Source organism: Dromiciops gliroides, chromosome 3, assembly GCF_019393635.1.
Source record: "Dromiciops gliroides isolate mDroGli1 chromosome 3, mDroGli1.pri, whole genome shotgun sequence".
In the NCBI taxonomy this organism is placed as follows: Eukaryota; Metazoa; Chordata; class Mammalia; order Microbiotheria; family Microbiotheriidae; genus Dromiciops; species Dromiciops gliroides.
Window position 1 is genome coordinate 155,911,926 of NC_057863.1, and position 17,660 is coordinate 155,929,585.

Below are 17,660 nucleotides of genomic sequence, written 5' to 3' on the forward strand. Positions count from 1 at the left end.
AGAACAAAATTTCCTAGACATATAGGCTAATAAGATGGAAAGGCAGGTAGTGAGAGGGAGAAGTTTGTTGTAGTTAGAGATTATACAGTTAACAACTACAAAAACGAGGTGGGGGGGAAGGCCTCCGGCACTGACTATACCATTATTTCCCAGAGAGGTCTGACATAAAATAATCACCATATCGAGGAGGCCAGCAGAGCCCAAAAAGCAAATAATTTCTTTGCTAGTGGAGAAAAAAGGCAGCCAATAGTAATAGTTTAGGATATAATTTCACTTGGGAAAACACTTTAGAAAAGAATTATAGAAAGAAGTATTACCTCATGAAAGCAGTTGAGGAGAAAACGAGACTGTTGAGGGTGCAGTATGAACAACTAAGCCACATTTTCCTGAGAGGATTTGTAGATGAAACACGAGGACAACAGATGCATAATGGAAAAGATATGCTGGCATTTTTAGCACTTTTCAAGAGCAACAAAAGTAGAACTACCACACTGCCTCCATACCTAATAAATGTGAGGAAGTGACAACAGCATTTAAGAAGATTAAGTGAGGACCTGATCAAATACTTTTTTTTTTTAAGAAATCTACTGAAGGTAACAATTTAAAAAACCTTCTGGAATTACTTCTCAAACCATATTAAGAAGGAAAAAAATTCCAAAAGAATGGAAAGTACCATGATTGGTGTTTTTACTTTAAGAAAAAAACAGGATTTGGACTAAAGGAACTTGGAATTCCCTCACAACTTTAAGATTCCATAATTGTATTTATTTAAGATAACAACCACCAACTTATATGCCTGCTTTCATATTCCTGTAGAATCTTTGTGATAAAGTCGACAAAAACCATCAGACATATTCTTAGTAAAACATGAGATGCAAAAAAGCCAATCTTCACAGATAATTTTCCATACTGGGCCACCTCATTAAAGTCACATAATTGAGAGTTAATTCTTTAATAGAAAGTACTGGCCCCCAATGTGTTTATTAAGATATGATATAGAAGAAAAATTATTTTACAAGCTACAAATGTAGAAGATATAGGTTTAGAAGATAATTTGATCAAGAACAACAATTTGTGTTTGAGGCTCTTTCCAGATAAGTTATCCCCATATGTATATTGAAATCATGGAAGACAGAGCTAAAGTCCTCACTTTCTAAAACAACATCCTGATTATTGGCATTGAGTGATGTTTAAAATAGGGAGATAAATTCTATACTGTGAAGTATCCTTTGAATTGTCAATAGATTTGGAGTCAGGAAGATCTGGGTTCAAATCCATCTTCAAATGTTTAGTAGTAGTGTGTCTCTGAACAAGTCATGTAACCTCTCTGAGCCTCAGTTCTATAATCTGTCAAATTGGGATAATAATAATCACTTATCTCCCAGAGATGTTCAGTCACTTGAGACAATGAATATAAAGTGCTTTACAAACATTACAAAGCCACATCAAAGTCAACTCTTGATAGATAGAAGGTTAACTTTGTTACCATTTGATCATTTCTTTTGGTAAATTTTTTGTATTCTACTTATGATTTCATGAATATAGGGAACTCCCAGTGATCAGCTTCCTCTACCAATACAAATTGCAGTCTGCTCTGCAGTTTATAATTTTAGGAAGCACTGAAAGGTCAAGAGACTTATCCAGGGTCACACAGCCATGATATCTGAGAAACAGGACTTCCTGACTTGGAGGCCAGTCTTCTCTAATTCCATGCTGTCTCATGCTGCCCTTTAAGCAATGAAATAAATAGTGAAATTGATTACAGCCTATTATTTCTTTTTGATAAATGAAATATGTGAGGTTTTCTGGGGGAGGAAATTGTTTGGGATTTAATTGAGGGTATGTGTAATTTTTAAAACGTCATCAAGAGATTTGAGATGGTTCTCGCCACAAAAATTCAAACATTTGGTTCCTTGGGCTTCTGTACTGGCTCATGTGCCTAACCTGGGATTGGGAACATTTTTTCCTAAAAATAAGAAAATAATAGTCAAGAGAGGAAATCTCCTTTATTCAATTACTGTTGAAGTTGGCGATCAGCCAAAGGTTTTAAATTATACACGTAGAAAAAGTAATATTTCATGAGCATTTTCACATATCATGCCCAGGAGGTTAAGGTCATCTAGAATTACATTTTCACAAAAATCCCACCACTTGGCATTCCACATTTATTCAAAGTGACTCAGATTTTTGTTAATGGAACTAAATTATGGTTATGAGATCTATAAAAAGCCAGTGAAAATCCATGGATGAGAAACATCCATATACAAATACACTCAATTTTGAAGGAAAAAAAAAGAAATGAAAGAAGAGCTAACCACTATTTTTTCCCATGCTAAGAGCCTATGGAGGAATTTCTTCCCCAAGTAAATCTTATGTCTGAATTTTAAAGATCTGAGAGATTCTTGTGAGAATGCTGAGGCAGCAGTGCTGACAAGTGTGGTTATAATTAGCTCAGCCAGCACCTAGTTACTGAAGCAAAGACTTCTTCAGTCTCTCACAGGAGTAAAAAAAAAAAATCTATAAAATAGCAAGAATCTGTTGTCTTCTGTCATACCCATTTGAAATCTGGTTGCCCGGGTAATTTGTTATTCTTTAAAAAGAAAAAGATTTTATCAACCCTCTCATGTAAAAAGGACCCATTGTAACACATCCTTCACACATCTCTTAGCTTCCTACATAGCACAATTTAGGAACACCCCCCCCCCCCATTATACAAAGACTTTCCTGATCAGTGTTCTCCGATCCCATGTATTAGCAACTCTCTTCCTCTTTCAGTTAATTTATGCTACGTTATATATTCTTTATATTTACTCTTTTGGTACTGGATTTAATCTCCTGGAGGGCAGGGACCTTGGCCTTCATCCCCAGCAACTAGCACAGTACCTTCCACAGAGCAAGAACTTAAGAAATGTTGAATTGAATTAGATTGAATTGATAAAGTGAAACATTTATTAAGAAAATCTTAGTTACATTGAATGTTTAACAGTGGGGCTTAAAAAAATTTATGTTTTCCTGTGAACTGCACATTATTTCCTCTAAGGGTAGCAGATTCATATTCCATTTTCCAAATATTTAGATGGCAATTTTAAAAATTCATCACTCATATTCTTTTTTAAAAAAAACTAGAGCATTGCTTCTCAACCAGTATGAAATAAAGTAGTATGAGGGTTGTTTAATGGATAAGGTACACTGTGGTGATTATTCAATTGATGGTGAGAAAGGATAAGTAAACTTCCTCTGGCAGATAAAATCTTCCCTCCCCCCCTCCCCCCACCTCCAAAGAAAGTGGCTGTATCCAAAGAATGCTGAATTGGAACTAAAAACACAGTCAGTCAGTCAATCAACCGACATTTGTTAAGAGTCTACTAGATGGTAGGCACTGGGAATAGAGATTAAAAATCAAAACAATCTCAACTCTCAAGGAATTTACATTCTGTGTTGTTCAGTCGTTTCTGACTCTTCGTGACCCCATTTGGGGTTTTCTTGGCAAAGATACTGGAGTAGTTTGCCATTTTCTTCTCCAGCTCATTTTACCAATGAGGAAACTGAGGCATACAGAGTTAAGTGACTTGCCCAGGATCATACAGCTAGTAAGTGTCTGAGGCCAGATTTGAACTTGGGAGAAGAAAAGTCTTCCTGACTCCAGGCTCTGTATTCTTATCCACTGCACCACCTAGTTGCCCTTACATTCTACAGAGGGAGATAGTATTTTATATATTTTTATATATATATACATATATTATAATATTATATATAAAATATATTATTAAATAATAATATATAACTAAATTTCACAAAATTCAAAATGGGGATGGAGGGCACCAATGAAAGACTCAGGCAAGGCTTTTTTTTTTAGAAGGTGATGCTTGGGGTAGCTATTAGCGTGGTGCAGTGGATAGAGTACCAACCTTGGAGTCAGGAGGACCTGAGTTCAAATCCAGCCTCAGACACTTGACACTAACTGTGCGACCCTGGGCAAGTGACTTAACCCCAATTGCCTCACCAAAAAAAGAAGAAGAAGAAGAAAAAGAAGAAGGTGATGCTTGAGTGGTGGCATAGAGAGTGAGTTTTTGCTTAGTTCTGGGCAGAACATTAAACTAGAAAGTAATATACATTTATGTATTTTTATATATGTATATTCATATATTGTATATATACAAAAATGTGTACTCTGCATATATATATATATATATATATATATACACATACAAATATATGTGTGTGTATGTGTTTACACACACACACACACACTCCCATAGAAAGGAAGTAAGCTGATGAGCAGACTCAAGGTCATGCATGTGAAGATTAAGGTTTTCATGTTATCCTCTTTTGTGATTGGAAAACATAGATGTTGTTGGGTTGGGGGCAGGGTGTTGTAAGGCAAAAGAAAGAAATCATTGAACATGTGTTGGGTATTTGTCAATAGAATTCATGCTTCAGGACCTCACTAGGACTCAGTTGTCTCACTTGTAAAATGAGGAGAATTGACTAGATAATTTCCAACTCTGCAATTCTATGGTGTTATGATTCTATGCAGGAGTGTAAAATAGACTTAACCATCTTAATTAGCAACTGAGCATTCAACAGTTTGAAATGATGAGAAATTACAATGAAACTTATTTTTTTCTTCTTCCTTTGCATGAGTAATAACTCAATTTTCTCCCTATTGTTGCAGTCTCAGATTGTTCTCAGGTGTCTTTTTATACATTGAAGCTATTTTAAAGGAACATTGATATTTTTACAGGAGGAGCCAAGTGCACAGGTGCTATCTTGGATTTATTCTTCACCAAACAACCCCCTAGCAGAACTGTTACATGCCCTTTAAAGGCTGTTATTAAATCCTGCTTAAAACAAGACAAGTGAAAATATTCATCCAGTGGATTTATAAAATTGTATTCAGTTATCATTTGCTAAATTTTTTGAAAGAAAATATTTTTTAAAAAATTGGTATGAAAAGTTATCTATTTCTTTTCTTACATGTTGTCTTCATTTCACAGCCTACGTTTCCTGTAGGTCCAGCACTAGGAACAAATGCAGCAATTAGTTTTGCTCCTTACTTAACACCTGTAACCCCTGGAGTTGGGCTAGTCCCTACTGAAATTCTACCTACCACACCTGTTATTGTTCCTGGAAGTCCACCTGTTACAGTCCCAGGCTCAGCTGCTACTCAGAAACTCCTCAGGACGGATAAACTCGAGGTACTTTCCTTAATGTTCATAATTGGAAGTGCATTTCTATGCTAGTGAGTGCATGAATAATAGTAATTTAGGTCTAGTGAAGCAGCCATGCCAAAAAAAAGAAGACTGGATTGTAAATATGAGTCTTAAAAAGAATTAAATTGTGGATGAGTTAGAATTTTAATGAAATGAAAACAAGACCCACAGTCCTTTCTTCAGTTTATGTATGTTCCCTCTCATTGGACACATAGCAGTATTGTGCTTAGTAAATTGGTGAAAATTTGGGAATTTAATAAAATTATCTCTGGACTAGTAGAATTTTAAAAACTAATCTTCAATGCTATTGTGAAATGCTATTTTAAGTCAAAATGTATAATTCTGTAGTGCTAACTCAAGGAAACCCCAACAAGCACTTTTACTATTGAGTTTCCACTAGAATCTGAGCTAAAGAATTCATCCACTTATTTTATATTTTACATTACATCGTAGACTTGGTCATGAGTATAAAGTGTAAATATTACAGTAGATTTACTGAGGAATTCACTTAAATCTACCCCCAGTGTTAGTTTCTGTATGCTCTTGTGTAAATGTGCTCTGAAATTATGCTGGTCCTTTGTATTAAGTCGTGAGAATATATTCTTTCAGCTTCTATTTGTTTGAGTTAAATACATGTTTGAGTATTTGCCCACTAAACTCTGATGGCGATGAAATGTTGATATGTTTTAGAATCTAGACTTTCAGGCTGCCACTATTTAAATAAACAAATTCAGAAGGCTTTTATTAGGGGCATGCTTCTCCTTTTTCATTCATAGTATTAAGAACAAAGCTCATACTTACTTTCCTCATACACATCAACGCCCAATGTATATTGTAAAATTTCTTCTCACATGAAACAAAGGGCTTGAAAATGTCTTGACATCATCCTCTCTCTCCCACCCTAAACATCAATTACTTCAATCTTAAATATTTATCAAGCAGATCATGAGCAGAATAAAATGTGGGACAGATAGAACTGCCTTTGAAAAAAGTTAACAAAGGAAAGTTGTGAAAGACTAATGGTTTAAAAAAAAAAGTTAAGTCCCACACTTTTTTTTTATGACCAATTCTAACAGAAAGAAAAAGAATTGCCTTTCAAAAAACTGCAAAATGTTTTGAGCGCCACCTACTGGCCTCATAGGAGAACTGATGATGTGCATCAGGTTAAAATTGCTGAGTCAAACCCAGGTGATGGAGATAAATTGCTAATAGACAATAACATAACACAAAATAATTGAAATGGCTTTTAGCAAAGCCAATTTTAGTTCATTTCAAGTAAAGAACAAAGCCTACAACAGCAGAGTACATTCACCCTTAATACTATTCAGTAGAAATATTTGATAAGTACATAACATGACTAAAGATTATGTTCTTTCCAACTATGAAAAAATCTTTACATGTAATTTAGGGGAAAATCAAAATAGTTTTCTCCTTCATGTATTACAAGCCAAAGACAGAATGCTTAGATAATGTCCCTAGCAGGAGAGACCTACTGATACTTTTGTAATGTGTTCAATTTACATTTCAAACCACTTAGCCCATTGTAGATGAAGCTGAATTTCAGAAATAGGTTTGATTTTGAGAAAGCCTGCATTTTACACCAAGAGCTAAGCTCAGTTAAATACTTTGAATACACAAACCAATGTGATCAAAGCACTATTTTAACAAAATAGTATTTAACCTTTCGACTTGAAATCTAAAGATAATTAAAAATTTTATTGTTTTTTTCTTCCACTCTACTGACAATGCTAACAAATATAGAGACAAGATTACTGAGAATTTTTTTCCTAATTCTAAAGGAATTTTGCTTTATATAGTAAAACTGTGATGAACCAGAATGCTCTGGGGATGACACATTCTGGTTACTTGCAATTTTGAGATGAGAGTTGAGGGGAAAGCCATTTTTATTTCAGTGCTTCCTGTTGGAAATATTTCTAATTAATTATTACTATTAATTTATTTGAATTTATTAATCTAATTTACTTCTACTGTATTAATTCATTTTCATGTCTCACCAAGTACACTATAGTGAGCATAACTGAATCCATCTCTGATGATTAAGGACCTTATAGTTCATTAGACTCATGATTGTAGACATCAATTATTACTACATAGCAAGAGTGACTCTTACCTTATAAGGGGAAAAGTAGCTTTATTCCCTCTCCCACTGCTCCTTTTTATTATATGTAAGCTTGTAGGAACCCAAAGCAAACCATGGAAACATGGGAGATCCTACCTGGTTGTAGGTGAATTCCTTATCAGGAGTCTGATTCACCTCTTTGTTTCTAAAAACAGAAAATAGTAAATACAGTGTTTAATTGAGGGTTGATTGGATAGTTGAGTTCTAGTTAAATAAAGCTTTCTCATCAGTGGAATGGAAATAACACCCATTAGCAGGAGAAAAAAAAACACACCCTCCTTCCTTTACAAACATGTCGGCCGTTCGGTCCATCCCCTTCAATTTCCCTTCTCTGACACATGTTTTCAGGTGTGCAGAGAGTTCCAGAGAGGAAATTGTGCCCGAGGAGAGACTGACTGTCGCTTTGCTCATCCTTCAGACAGCACAATGATTGATACAAATGACAACACTGTAACCGTTTGTATGGATTACATAAAGGGTCGTTGCATGAGGGAGAAATGCAAATATTTCCACCCTCCTGCACACTTGCAGGCCAAAATCAAAGCAGCTCAGCACCAAGCCAACCAGGCTGCCGTCGCCGCTCAGGCAGCCGCCGCAGCAGCGACAGTGATGGTAAGTGAGCATCTCTCCAGCTTTGCCTTTTACCACCTTACCCCTTACCCCCAGCCATGGTTCCTCTAACTGTAGGAATTTTCTTAGGCCACATTCCCTGTGTATTGCCCTCAAAGTAGCTAGGAAATCAGGAATGCTGCTGTTATTTCTTCCCTCCTGTATTAGTTTCTTCAGTGTCTGCCCTTCCTTCGCTACTTCAGCACAATAGATAAACCCCTTGGGTGTAGAGAGTTATTACATACTTCCTCCTCTCCTCTCCAACTTTAATTCTTAACCTCCAGATTTAAAAGTATCCATTTAGTTTCCTGATAACAAGGAATGGAGGACATGGGCTATGAGAATTATCAAACCATGTGTTTGTGGGGAGTGGTTGTACGGATGCAGTGTGGAGACAAAATGAGCTATAACAAGTGAAGGGTCTGGGCCTTATAGCTTCAGAGAGTGAGAAGCAAAAAGCAAACAAAGTTGGACAAAACAAGGCAGATGTTTCAGACCTTTTCTCAAAATCTCTTAAGCTGTTACTTCCTAGGGAATAAGCAGTTCCAAATTTATTTCTGTTGACATAAGAATTCTGGCCTACCAATGCTTTTCTTTAAAACAAGAAAGGCCATAGGCAGTTATTTCCCCTTTAGATAGGTTTCATATAAATTACCTATAACCACTTAATAAAATAACCCTTCAAAGTGACACAATTATTTAGTATTTTGGGGCAGCTAGGTGGTGCAGTGGATAAAGCACCAGCCCTCAATTCAGGAGGACCTGAGTTCAAATATGACCTCAGACACTTGATACTTACTAGCTGTGTGACCCTAGGCAAGTCACTTAACCCTCATTGCCCCTCCCCCCCCAAAAGACACAATTCTGTGATTTTTGGTGGACTTGTTATTAAGAAAAGGATGTGCAATTTCCCCATCTCATGCCCTTCCTTGTTTTGTCTTTGGGGGCCCTGTCAAAGAGTTGCTATTTTTCATGTTTTCTTCATTCTCATTTTTCCTCTCCCTCATCATTTCCTCAGAACTCATTATCTTCCTAAATGCATCTGTATCAGTGGAGCCATGTGAAAAGTACTAAATAATGTTATTTCATGATATAAAAAATTTAATGTTTCTCTTGGCAAAAGAATACATTTGGAACCAGCTTTATAAAGGAAAAAGTACTGTAATCATTTTGTGGTTAATTATTTCTACAAATGATAGGGCTTTTTCTTTAAAGAAAAATAAGGTTTTGACAAATTTTGTAAAGTTTTTTCAAAGTGAAAACCACTTTAGTTTCAGCTTTATTATCTTATGAGAAATATCTCTTAATTATAGATTTATTTTTTAATATATGAGCAATTCTGTTATAGACATATTAATAACAGATATATGGTGTTTTCTTCACAACAACCTTATTAGGTAGATAGTGCAAAAACTATTTTCTCCAATTTAGAGATAAGGAAACTCACGTAGAAATTATGTAGAAAGTTATTTTGGAACTCCTGACATGTTTTCCAATAAAAATAAATTGAAAAATGATGGTTAGGTTCCCAGACTACCTCACAAAAGTATATTCAACCCATAGTATAACTGAGCTATTGTATTAATAATAAATCTAAGTTTCTATAAACCTTCCTGAGCTCCAAACATTGAATTCAGTTTATATGCCCAGGTGACAAGACCACAATGGTAGTAGCAGTTTCTGACCCACCTGTGGGGCATATGTTCACATCACCCACATAGATTCAGGAAGGTTTTTGCAGTAAACATAGCACTAGTTTCTGTAATTTCTTGAATTATTGCACAGTATCTAAATTCAGATTCCCAATATCGTGAAAACTGTCACTGCCTACAGAAAAACAACCCAAAGAAATGGTCTTAACAGAAAGAGAAGCCACATACCCTTCCATGGAAAGGACATGTAAAATATTGCAGTTGTCACAGCTATTTAGCTGAAGCCAATTGCAAGTTTGGTTCCATCATGGATTCAGTTGGGTAAATCAACATGTTTCTATTCTAATGCTAACATTGCCAGTACACTAGAGACACACTCTTCTATTTCTTAATATGAAAATGCAAATGCAAATTGTGACTTTTCTGATTAATGTAGCCAGATGATATCAATGATCCAGTCACCTCAGTAAGAAATGTAATGAACACACAATTCATTCAGTAGTTACTACTGCCTGGAAAGTAAATTAGCTAAGGTACAAATTTGCAGACCTCAAAATACAACTATAAAAAAATTTAAAATTTCTAGCCCAGGAAAGGGGAGATTTATTCAGCAAAGCATTTATTAAGTGTCTGCTATAGGCCAGGAGCAGTGCTAAGTGCCAGACATACCATGCTTATATTTTATTTCTCCTTTTATACTTCCTGAACTATGACAATCAAAGATAATCTATTTCATAACTTCCATAGAAGTTTTTTAAAATCTGGAAAGTTAATAGAAGAGAATTTTCCTGGATATTTATCAGGTTTTCAGTGGAATGTGTGTGTGTGTGTGTGTGTGTGTGTGTGTGTGTGTGTGTGTGTGTGTGTGTGTGTGTACGGGTGTATATATGTATATATGAGAAAATATAGTGACATGATTATTCTTTAAAAACCTTTGCATCTGTTATACATCTTTCAATTATTCATGAAAAACATGTAGAAACTGAGTACACTTGGCCACTTTCCCACCTTTTTTCCAAAGTTGAAATCTGACATTCTCTTCAACTTTGCCAGGTCTTGTTTAGCCTCCAAACTTTGTTCCTTGTCCTTTGTTTCTGGGTCAGGCCCTGTATAAGCCCTTAGTTTTCCTGTCCTAGCCTTTAGACCTTATTCTGAATACTGAATTCTAACAAAACTTTATACTAGCAACATACTATATTCTATTCATGAGAAGACACTGAAGAGATATACAGCTACAAAAGCACAGGATAAGCTGAAAAGACTGGACAGTTAGATCTAAGAAAAGTTAAAATAAATGGGATTGTGTAATCCAGTGGTTTTCAAAGTATAGTACAGACCTGTAGGACTCTCCAGGACCCCTTCAGGGAATCTAAGAGGTCAAAACTGTTTTCATAATAATGTTAAGATTGCTAAACTTCTAATATAATAAATATTGATAGATTTAAGTCTAGGGTTATGCTGGTGTTAACCCAAACTGCCTCATGAGAACTGATTGTTAAATTTTCAGTGTGAGTATTTATACCTCAGAAATTGGCACATGGTATCAGGGCGTGCTTTATTATTTTGTTCACCGTTTATATTTTTAAAAGTGATGGAGAAAATGTTAATAATGCAGATTAAACTTAAAAGTCTGTTGTGAGAACATTTTTTTTTTGAGAGCCAATTGTTAAACATTTACTAGCACATCCCTGGATATAACCCACAAAACAAAAGGTCTTTTGGAGGTCCTAAATAAATTTTAAAGGGGTCACGAGATCAAAAAGTTTGAGAACCACTGGTTTAGCCTAAAGAAGAAATGGTCTAGAGGAGTAATTCTTCAATTATACTCTGGCAAACTTGAAGAATGAGGCCATCAAACTCTACTTTCTTTCTTTCTACTTCAGAATTTCTCTGTGTTTTCACTCATATTTTCCTTTTTACCTCCTGTCTCAGGGGAAGAAGGACCCTTCTATCTTTCAAGACCTAACTAACCCTCTACCTATCAAAAGATCCCTTCCCCTTTTGTTTCCTCCAGGCACTATCTTTTGATTCTTTGACCATCTTCTCCTCCTCTTACATCTTCAACATCTCCTTCCACTACTTTTTTCTTCTCTGCCTTCAAACATATTCACATCTCATATCTACCAAAACCAAAACCCCAAGCCTGCAACTTTCTCAAGCTACTTGCCCAACCTGCTAGAGAACTTTTGAGTCATGTAATCAGTCATCAACAAACATTTGTTATGTGCCACTACTGTGCTAGGTTCTGAGGATAAAAAGAAAAGGAGGGAGGGAGGAAAAGAAGGAAGGAAGGGAAGGAAGGGAGGGAGAGAGGGAGGGAGGACCCCATCTCTTAAAGAGTTTACAATCTATTTGGGGAGACATACATACATACATATATATATATACACACAGACTACAAATATATATAAATACTACATGTATTTGTTCTCTATAGAGAAAGAGAAAAAAATACATGTAGTATAAATAATTTAATCCTTTTTACAGCTAAACATCATGAAAGAATGGTATATAGTTATTGGTTCTAATTTCTACAGTTGTTAGCACTTCCCACAGTAGATATGTAGATAAATGGATGGATGGATGATAGATAGATAGAGAGATAGATAGATAGATAGATAGACAGACAGACAGACAGACAGACAGACAGATTTAATTGTGTTGGGGTTTTTTCCTAGTAGAATTTAAGCCTATGGAGAACAGGAGCTGCTTCGTATGTCCAGCACTTAACCTAGTATCTGGCACACATTAGTAACTTAATAAATGCTTCTCGAATTGTACAGTGGAAAAAGCACTGACTCAAGAGGCCTGGAGTTCAAATCCTAGCTCTAACACTTAGTCCTCAGTTTCCTAATATGTAAAATGAAGACATTGGATGATATGCCACACTGCTCTACTTGTTATTCTTCATACACAGTGTTTTCACTCTGCATCTCCTGTCTCTGTGGCTTCGCAATGACTTGTTCCTCCCGCCCAATAAATGGAATTCTTTTCCTCCTACATCTACTTCCCTTCTAATTTCTAATTCTGAGAACCCCTGTTTTCCTTATGACTACACTCAAACAGCATCCCCTGTGGTAGGTCCTTTCTGGTACCCCCCTACTCCAGCAGTTGCTAGTGTCCTCCCTTCTAGGATTCTCATCTATTTATTCTGTATTTATCTTGTATCTATCAATTTACGTTTATATTGTCCCCTCCATTAGAATAAAAGCTCCTTGGGAGCAGTTAGGTGGCACAGTGGATAAAGCACTGGCCCTGGATTCAGGAGGACCTGAGTTCAAATCCAGCATCAGACACTTGACACTAGCTGTGTGACCCTGGGCAAGTCACTTAACCCTCATTGCACCACCAAAAAAAAAAAAAAAGAATAAAAGCTCCTTGAGGTCGTGTTGCTTTCTATTTGTATCTATAGCACTCAGCATAGTACCTGGAATATAGTAAGTATTTAATAAATGCTTCTTCATTTATTATTTAATTGATTGATCATCTTCTCCCACCAAATAAAAAAAAAGGAAAATGGTTCTTCTCGACTTCCTGGTTTTGTTTAATGGAAGAGCCATTCTCCCAATGAAAAACTTGAGAACTCCTAGTTATTTTCAACTCATCCATTCTCTCCCACACCATATATAATCAGTCACCTAGTCCTGTCATAAAAGAATAGAACTGCAGAGATGGAAGACATTTTAGAAGTCATTCACTCAGACTTTCCTTTCCAATGTGTACAATCTTTGCTCCCTTGTGATGGTGCTCACACTACTCTCTCCCCTGTTATTCCCGCCTTTACTTTTAGCTTATATCAATCACCTTTGCCCTAGAGAAGAGGTTTTTAAACTGGGGTCCATTAGAGAGAGAGAGAGAGAAGATTTCAATATAATTGGTTTCTTTTGTAGTCCTGTGCATTTTATATAATTAAAAACTTTTTAGAGCATCCAGTAGACTTCTTCAGACTGCTAAAGGAAACCATGACATAAAAAAGTTAGCCGTTGTATGCACAAGGAAGCTGGAGCCTGCTTGCCTCTCATCTCTCCACCATCTCACCTAGCCTACACATCACATTAGTGTTTATCTTCCTAAAGAATCATAGAATCTTGGGGCAGCTAGGTGGCTCAGTGGATAAAGCACCAGCCCTGAATTCAGGAGTACCTGAGTTCAAATCCGGCCTCAGACACTTGGCACTTACTAGCTGTGTGACCCTGGGCAAGTCACTTAACCCCCACTGCCCTACAAAAAAAAAAAGAAGAATCGGAGAATCTCAATGAAGGAAAGGACCTCAGATGTCAGCCCACAGTTGTAAAAAGAATCCCCTTTCCAATGTCTTTGACCAATGATCATCCAGCATCCACTCAAAGGCCAGCAATGATGGGAATACATTAACTCCCAAGACAGTTGGTTCTATATTTGGTCACCTCTGATAAGGAGTTTCTCCAGAACATTGAGCCAGATTCTGCAGAGGCAGTCTTCAACTATCTAGTAATAATGATAGCCCTGCCAGTGTTTTAACATCCCCATCATGTCCCATTCTCCTTAAGTATTGCCTTCTCCAGAAGAGATTCTGCGCAAAAGCTTGGAATGATTCCCAATTGTCTACTGAATAAAGCTGAGATTCTTTACTTTGAGGTGAGAAACACTTCATGATCTGGTCCCAACATAACTTCCAGGTTTATTTCCTCTCCTCACCTACCTCCTCTCAAATATACCCACTATCCTAGTCACATAAGACCATTCACAGAATATGGAGGGCATTTTCTTACTTTTTAGCCTTTGTTCATACCACTCTTTCCACCCAGAATACCCGGCTTGGCCCACCCCATCCACTGATATATATATCAAAAGTGATGTAGGCAGGTGTTAACTCTGAGATGTAAATGAATTTCAGACAATGAAATGCTTTACCAGAAAAGGTAAGGAAATATAAAGCTCTTTTTTTTTTTTAAAGTGAGGCAATTGGGGTTAAGTGACTTTACCCAGGGTCACACAGCTAGTAAGTGTCAAGTGTCTGAGACTGGATTTGAACTCAGGTCCTCCTGAATACAGGGCCATTGCTCTATCCATTGTGCCACCTAGCTGCCCCATTATAAAGCTTTTTAAAATAGGATCTCACTGGAATCAGATTAGACACGTGAGATCATTTCTAGTCCTACAATTCTAGGTTATGGATGGAAGGAAAAAAAACATAACCCAAATTTAGTTAAGGGGACAAAATTTTAACTTTCAAGTGTCAACCATTACCAGGAATGGATTTTAAATTGCCTTTTCCTTTGGCTGATGCCTTGTTTTGTCTCTTTATCTCTCTTGCTTAGGGAGGTCATCCACTATTTTGGCTATTTGAAGAAGTAATGCATTATAAAACAGATGTTACTGACAACTCTGACTAAAGAGAAACAGGCAGCCTTTGGGTCTTTGTGCAATTAGGTATCTAACAACTCAGCAAAGATTCCTTTCTGAAACAATAGTACTATAGTGACAGCACATTCCTCTAGCAAAAGCCTTTATTAGCTTGAAAAGCAGCAATATGTGTCAGGTCTGGCTGGAGTTTGGGATAACATGGTCCCTGTGATGCTGTGAATTTAGAGAATTAAGTTGATTTTTTTTTGTCAGCAAAGCTAATTCTGGGGCCCCTTATGCATTACAATCTCATTCAAGTCCTTTATAAGTGTGTAGAAAATATTGGCCATGAAAAGAAGCAAGGAAAGCTTAGTAAATAAGGGTCTGGACTGGGTTCAGATCTTGCCTTTGGAACATACTTAGGTGGATGGTCATAGGCAAGTCACTTGACCTAGAATTGTTCCAGCCTGCTCTCTAAGACTTTAAATTGCAAGGTGACTTCAGGGGCGGCTAGGTGGCACAGTGGATAAAGCGCTGGCCCTGGATTCAGGAGTACCTGAGTTCAAATCCGGCCTCAGACACTTGACACTTACTAGCTGTGTGACCCTGGGCAAGTCACTTAACCCCCATTGCCCCACAAAAAAAAAAAATTGCAAGGTGACTGCAGATGATCTGAATTGGTATGGAGAGTTCCATGAAATCACAGGTCTGGACCAATTCAATCTGGGTTCGATAGCAGTAGGTGGCACAGTTGAGTGACATACTTAACAGAACACAAAATGGGGCTGAGGGAATCACTGTCTCACTAACAGTTGGAAAGGGAAGGCTTAGTGGACAACACAAGATGGCATAAAAACAATAATGAGAAAGCCTCTTGATCTATCTAGAAAGGGAAGATTGAGATGGAAGGACAAGGCTTGGTTCAACATGGCTGGGAAAGTTTGAGCAAAAACAATGAAAAAAGGCTAGATAATTCAGGATAATTCAATTCATTTATTAAATATTGTTTGTGTGCTAGGCCCTGGGGAGAAAAAAAGTCACATGGCCCAGCACCAACTTTTTTTTTTTTTTTTTTTTTTTGGTGAGGCAGTTGGGGTTAAGTGACTTGCCCAGGGTCACACAGCCAGTAAGTGTTAAGTGTCTGAGGCCAGATTTGAACTCAGGTTCTCCTGACTCCAGGGCCGGTGCTCTATCCACTGCGCCACCTAGCTGCCCCTACCAGCACCAACTTTCAAGAAGTATAGTATCTTATAAAGAGGCTTAGACATATACCTATAATACAAGTTATATTGTGAGAAGTACAAAGAAGGGTCTGTGCAAAGTTCTGTATTATTTAAGAAGGTAAAGATCGTTTACAGGTGAAATAAAAAAGAGAAAGCAGCTCTCACAGGAAGTCTTCATGGAGTTCAGGGTTGGGAGGAGGGTGACATCTAAGAATTTCAACAACAGGGGGATTTCATTCTTGAAAAGTCTCTTTGGGGGCAGCTAGGTGGCGCAGTGGATAGAGCACCGGCCCTGGAGTCAGGAGGACCTGAGTTCAAATTTGGTTTCTGAAACTTAACATTTACTAGCTGTGTGACCCTAGGCAAGTCACTTAACCTCAATTGCCTCACCAAAAAAAAAGAAGAAAAAAGAAGAGTCTCTCTTAGGAGCCCTGAGGCTGAGTGAAGGGGTTAATGTGGATGCAAAGAAAATTAGAACTACTATAAGACTCACAATAGTCCAGAGATAGGTAAATAATGATTCTAAGACCATTGAGTAGTGTCTAAGGTGGTTATGCCTTACATACTCCTTTCTTCCTTTCTTTTTCTTTTTCTTCTCCCTATTTTTTTTTTTATTCCTTGCCTATATGATAGGTCTGCCAACACCACCAGTGGTTCCCACAGGCATTACTGACCCCTGCTGGTACTTTGGTGCTAAAACAAGATTAAAATAACCAGATACTAAGTTACACTCTAGTACATGATGAAAATAGACATGGAGAATATGATGTTACTTGAAATACAAAGATAATTGAGGCTCAGGTGTGCTAGATTATCAAATTCATTTTAATTCCCTTTAGAAAAAGAGGATGTATACTTCTGTAGTTATCATTGAATAAGCTATTTTTAAACTATCAAGAGGAAAATCAGCCTTAGGGTTTTAAGCAAACTTGTGAAAAAAGTACTAGGACAATATACTAACTTCTCTGAAAGGAATTCACCTGGGTAGCCAGTGTTCATTTTTTAAAGCAGAGGCCATGGTTCATCAATAGTTGGCAGCCATTGATTCTAATGTATACCTTCTCCCTTTTTATCATTATCTTTCATTTAAGTTTCTTCTGTATCTATTCTACTTCCTAGTCTTCTCTTTAGCACTTAGTAATACTGAATATCTCTTTCTTCATCAAACATTCCCTGTCCCCTAATTTCCTTGTGGGTTTCCCCTGTTTTTCTCATCTCTTCTTTCTGTGTGTGTCTCTGTCTCTGTCTCTGGGTGTGTGTGTGTCTCTCTCTCTGTCTTTCTGTATCTCTCCCCCCTACCCCCATTCCATATTTTTTAATCAGAATTTTCAAATGTCGGTGAGTGATACTTTATTTATGGAGGAAAATGTGGCCCATCGTATGTCTCGATTCAGTGTTACTGCCTGACTGCTTTTCCATATTTTATTTATTTTCTGTCTGCTCTCCCACATCTGGAGTTTAGAACAAATCCAACATTAAATACGAATTGCTTAACTAA

The 17,660-nt window shown here is 36.9% G+C and overlaps 1 protein-coding gene across 13 annotated transcripts in view; it reads left to right on the plus strand.

The window, feature by feature from the left end:
• The window catches only part of MBNL2 (muscleblind like splicing regulator 2), a 201,897-nt gene that overhangs the window by 145,331 nt on the left and 38,906 nt on the right, over window positions 1–17,660 (plus strand). For all 13 annotated transcript variants that reach the window (XM_043996340.1, XM_043996339.1, XM_043996344.1 and 10 more), the window contains exons 4-5: window positions 4,998–5,198; window positions 7,702–7,965. In XM_043996340.1, the coding sequence (XP_043852275.1) occupies window positions 4,998–5,198; window positions 7,702–7,965 (465 nt within the window). The remainder of the gene's footprint in view (window positions 1–4,997; window positions 5,199–7,701; window positions 7,966–17,660) is intronic.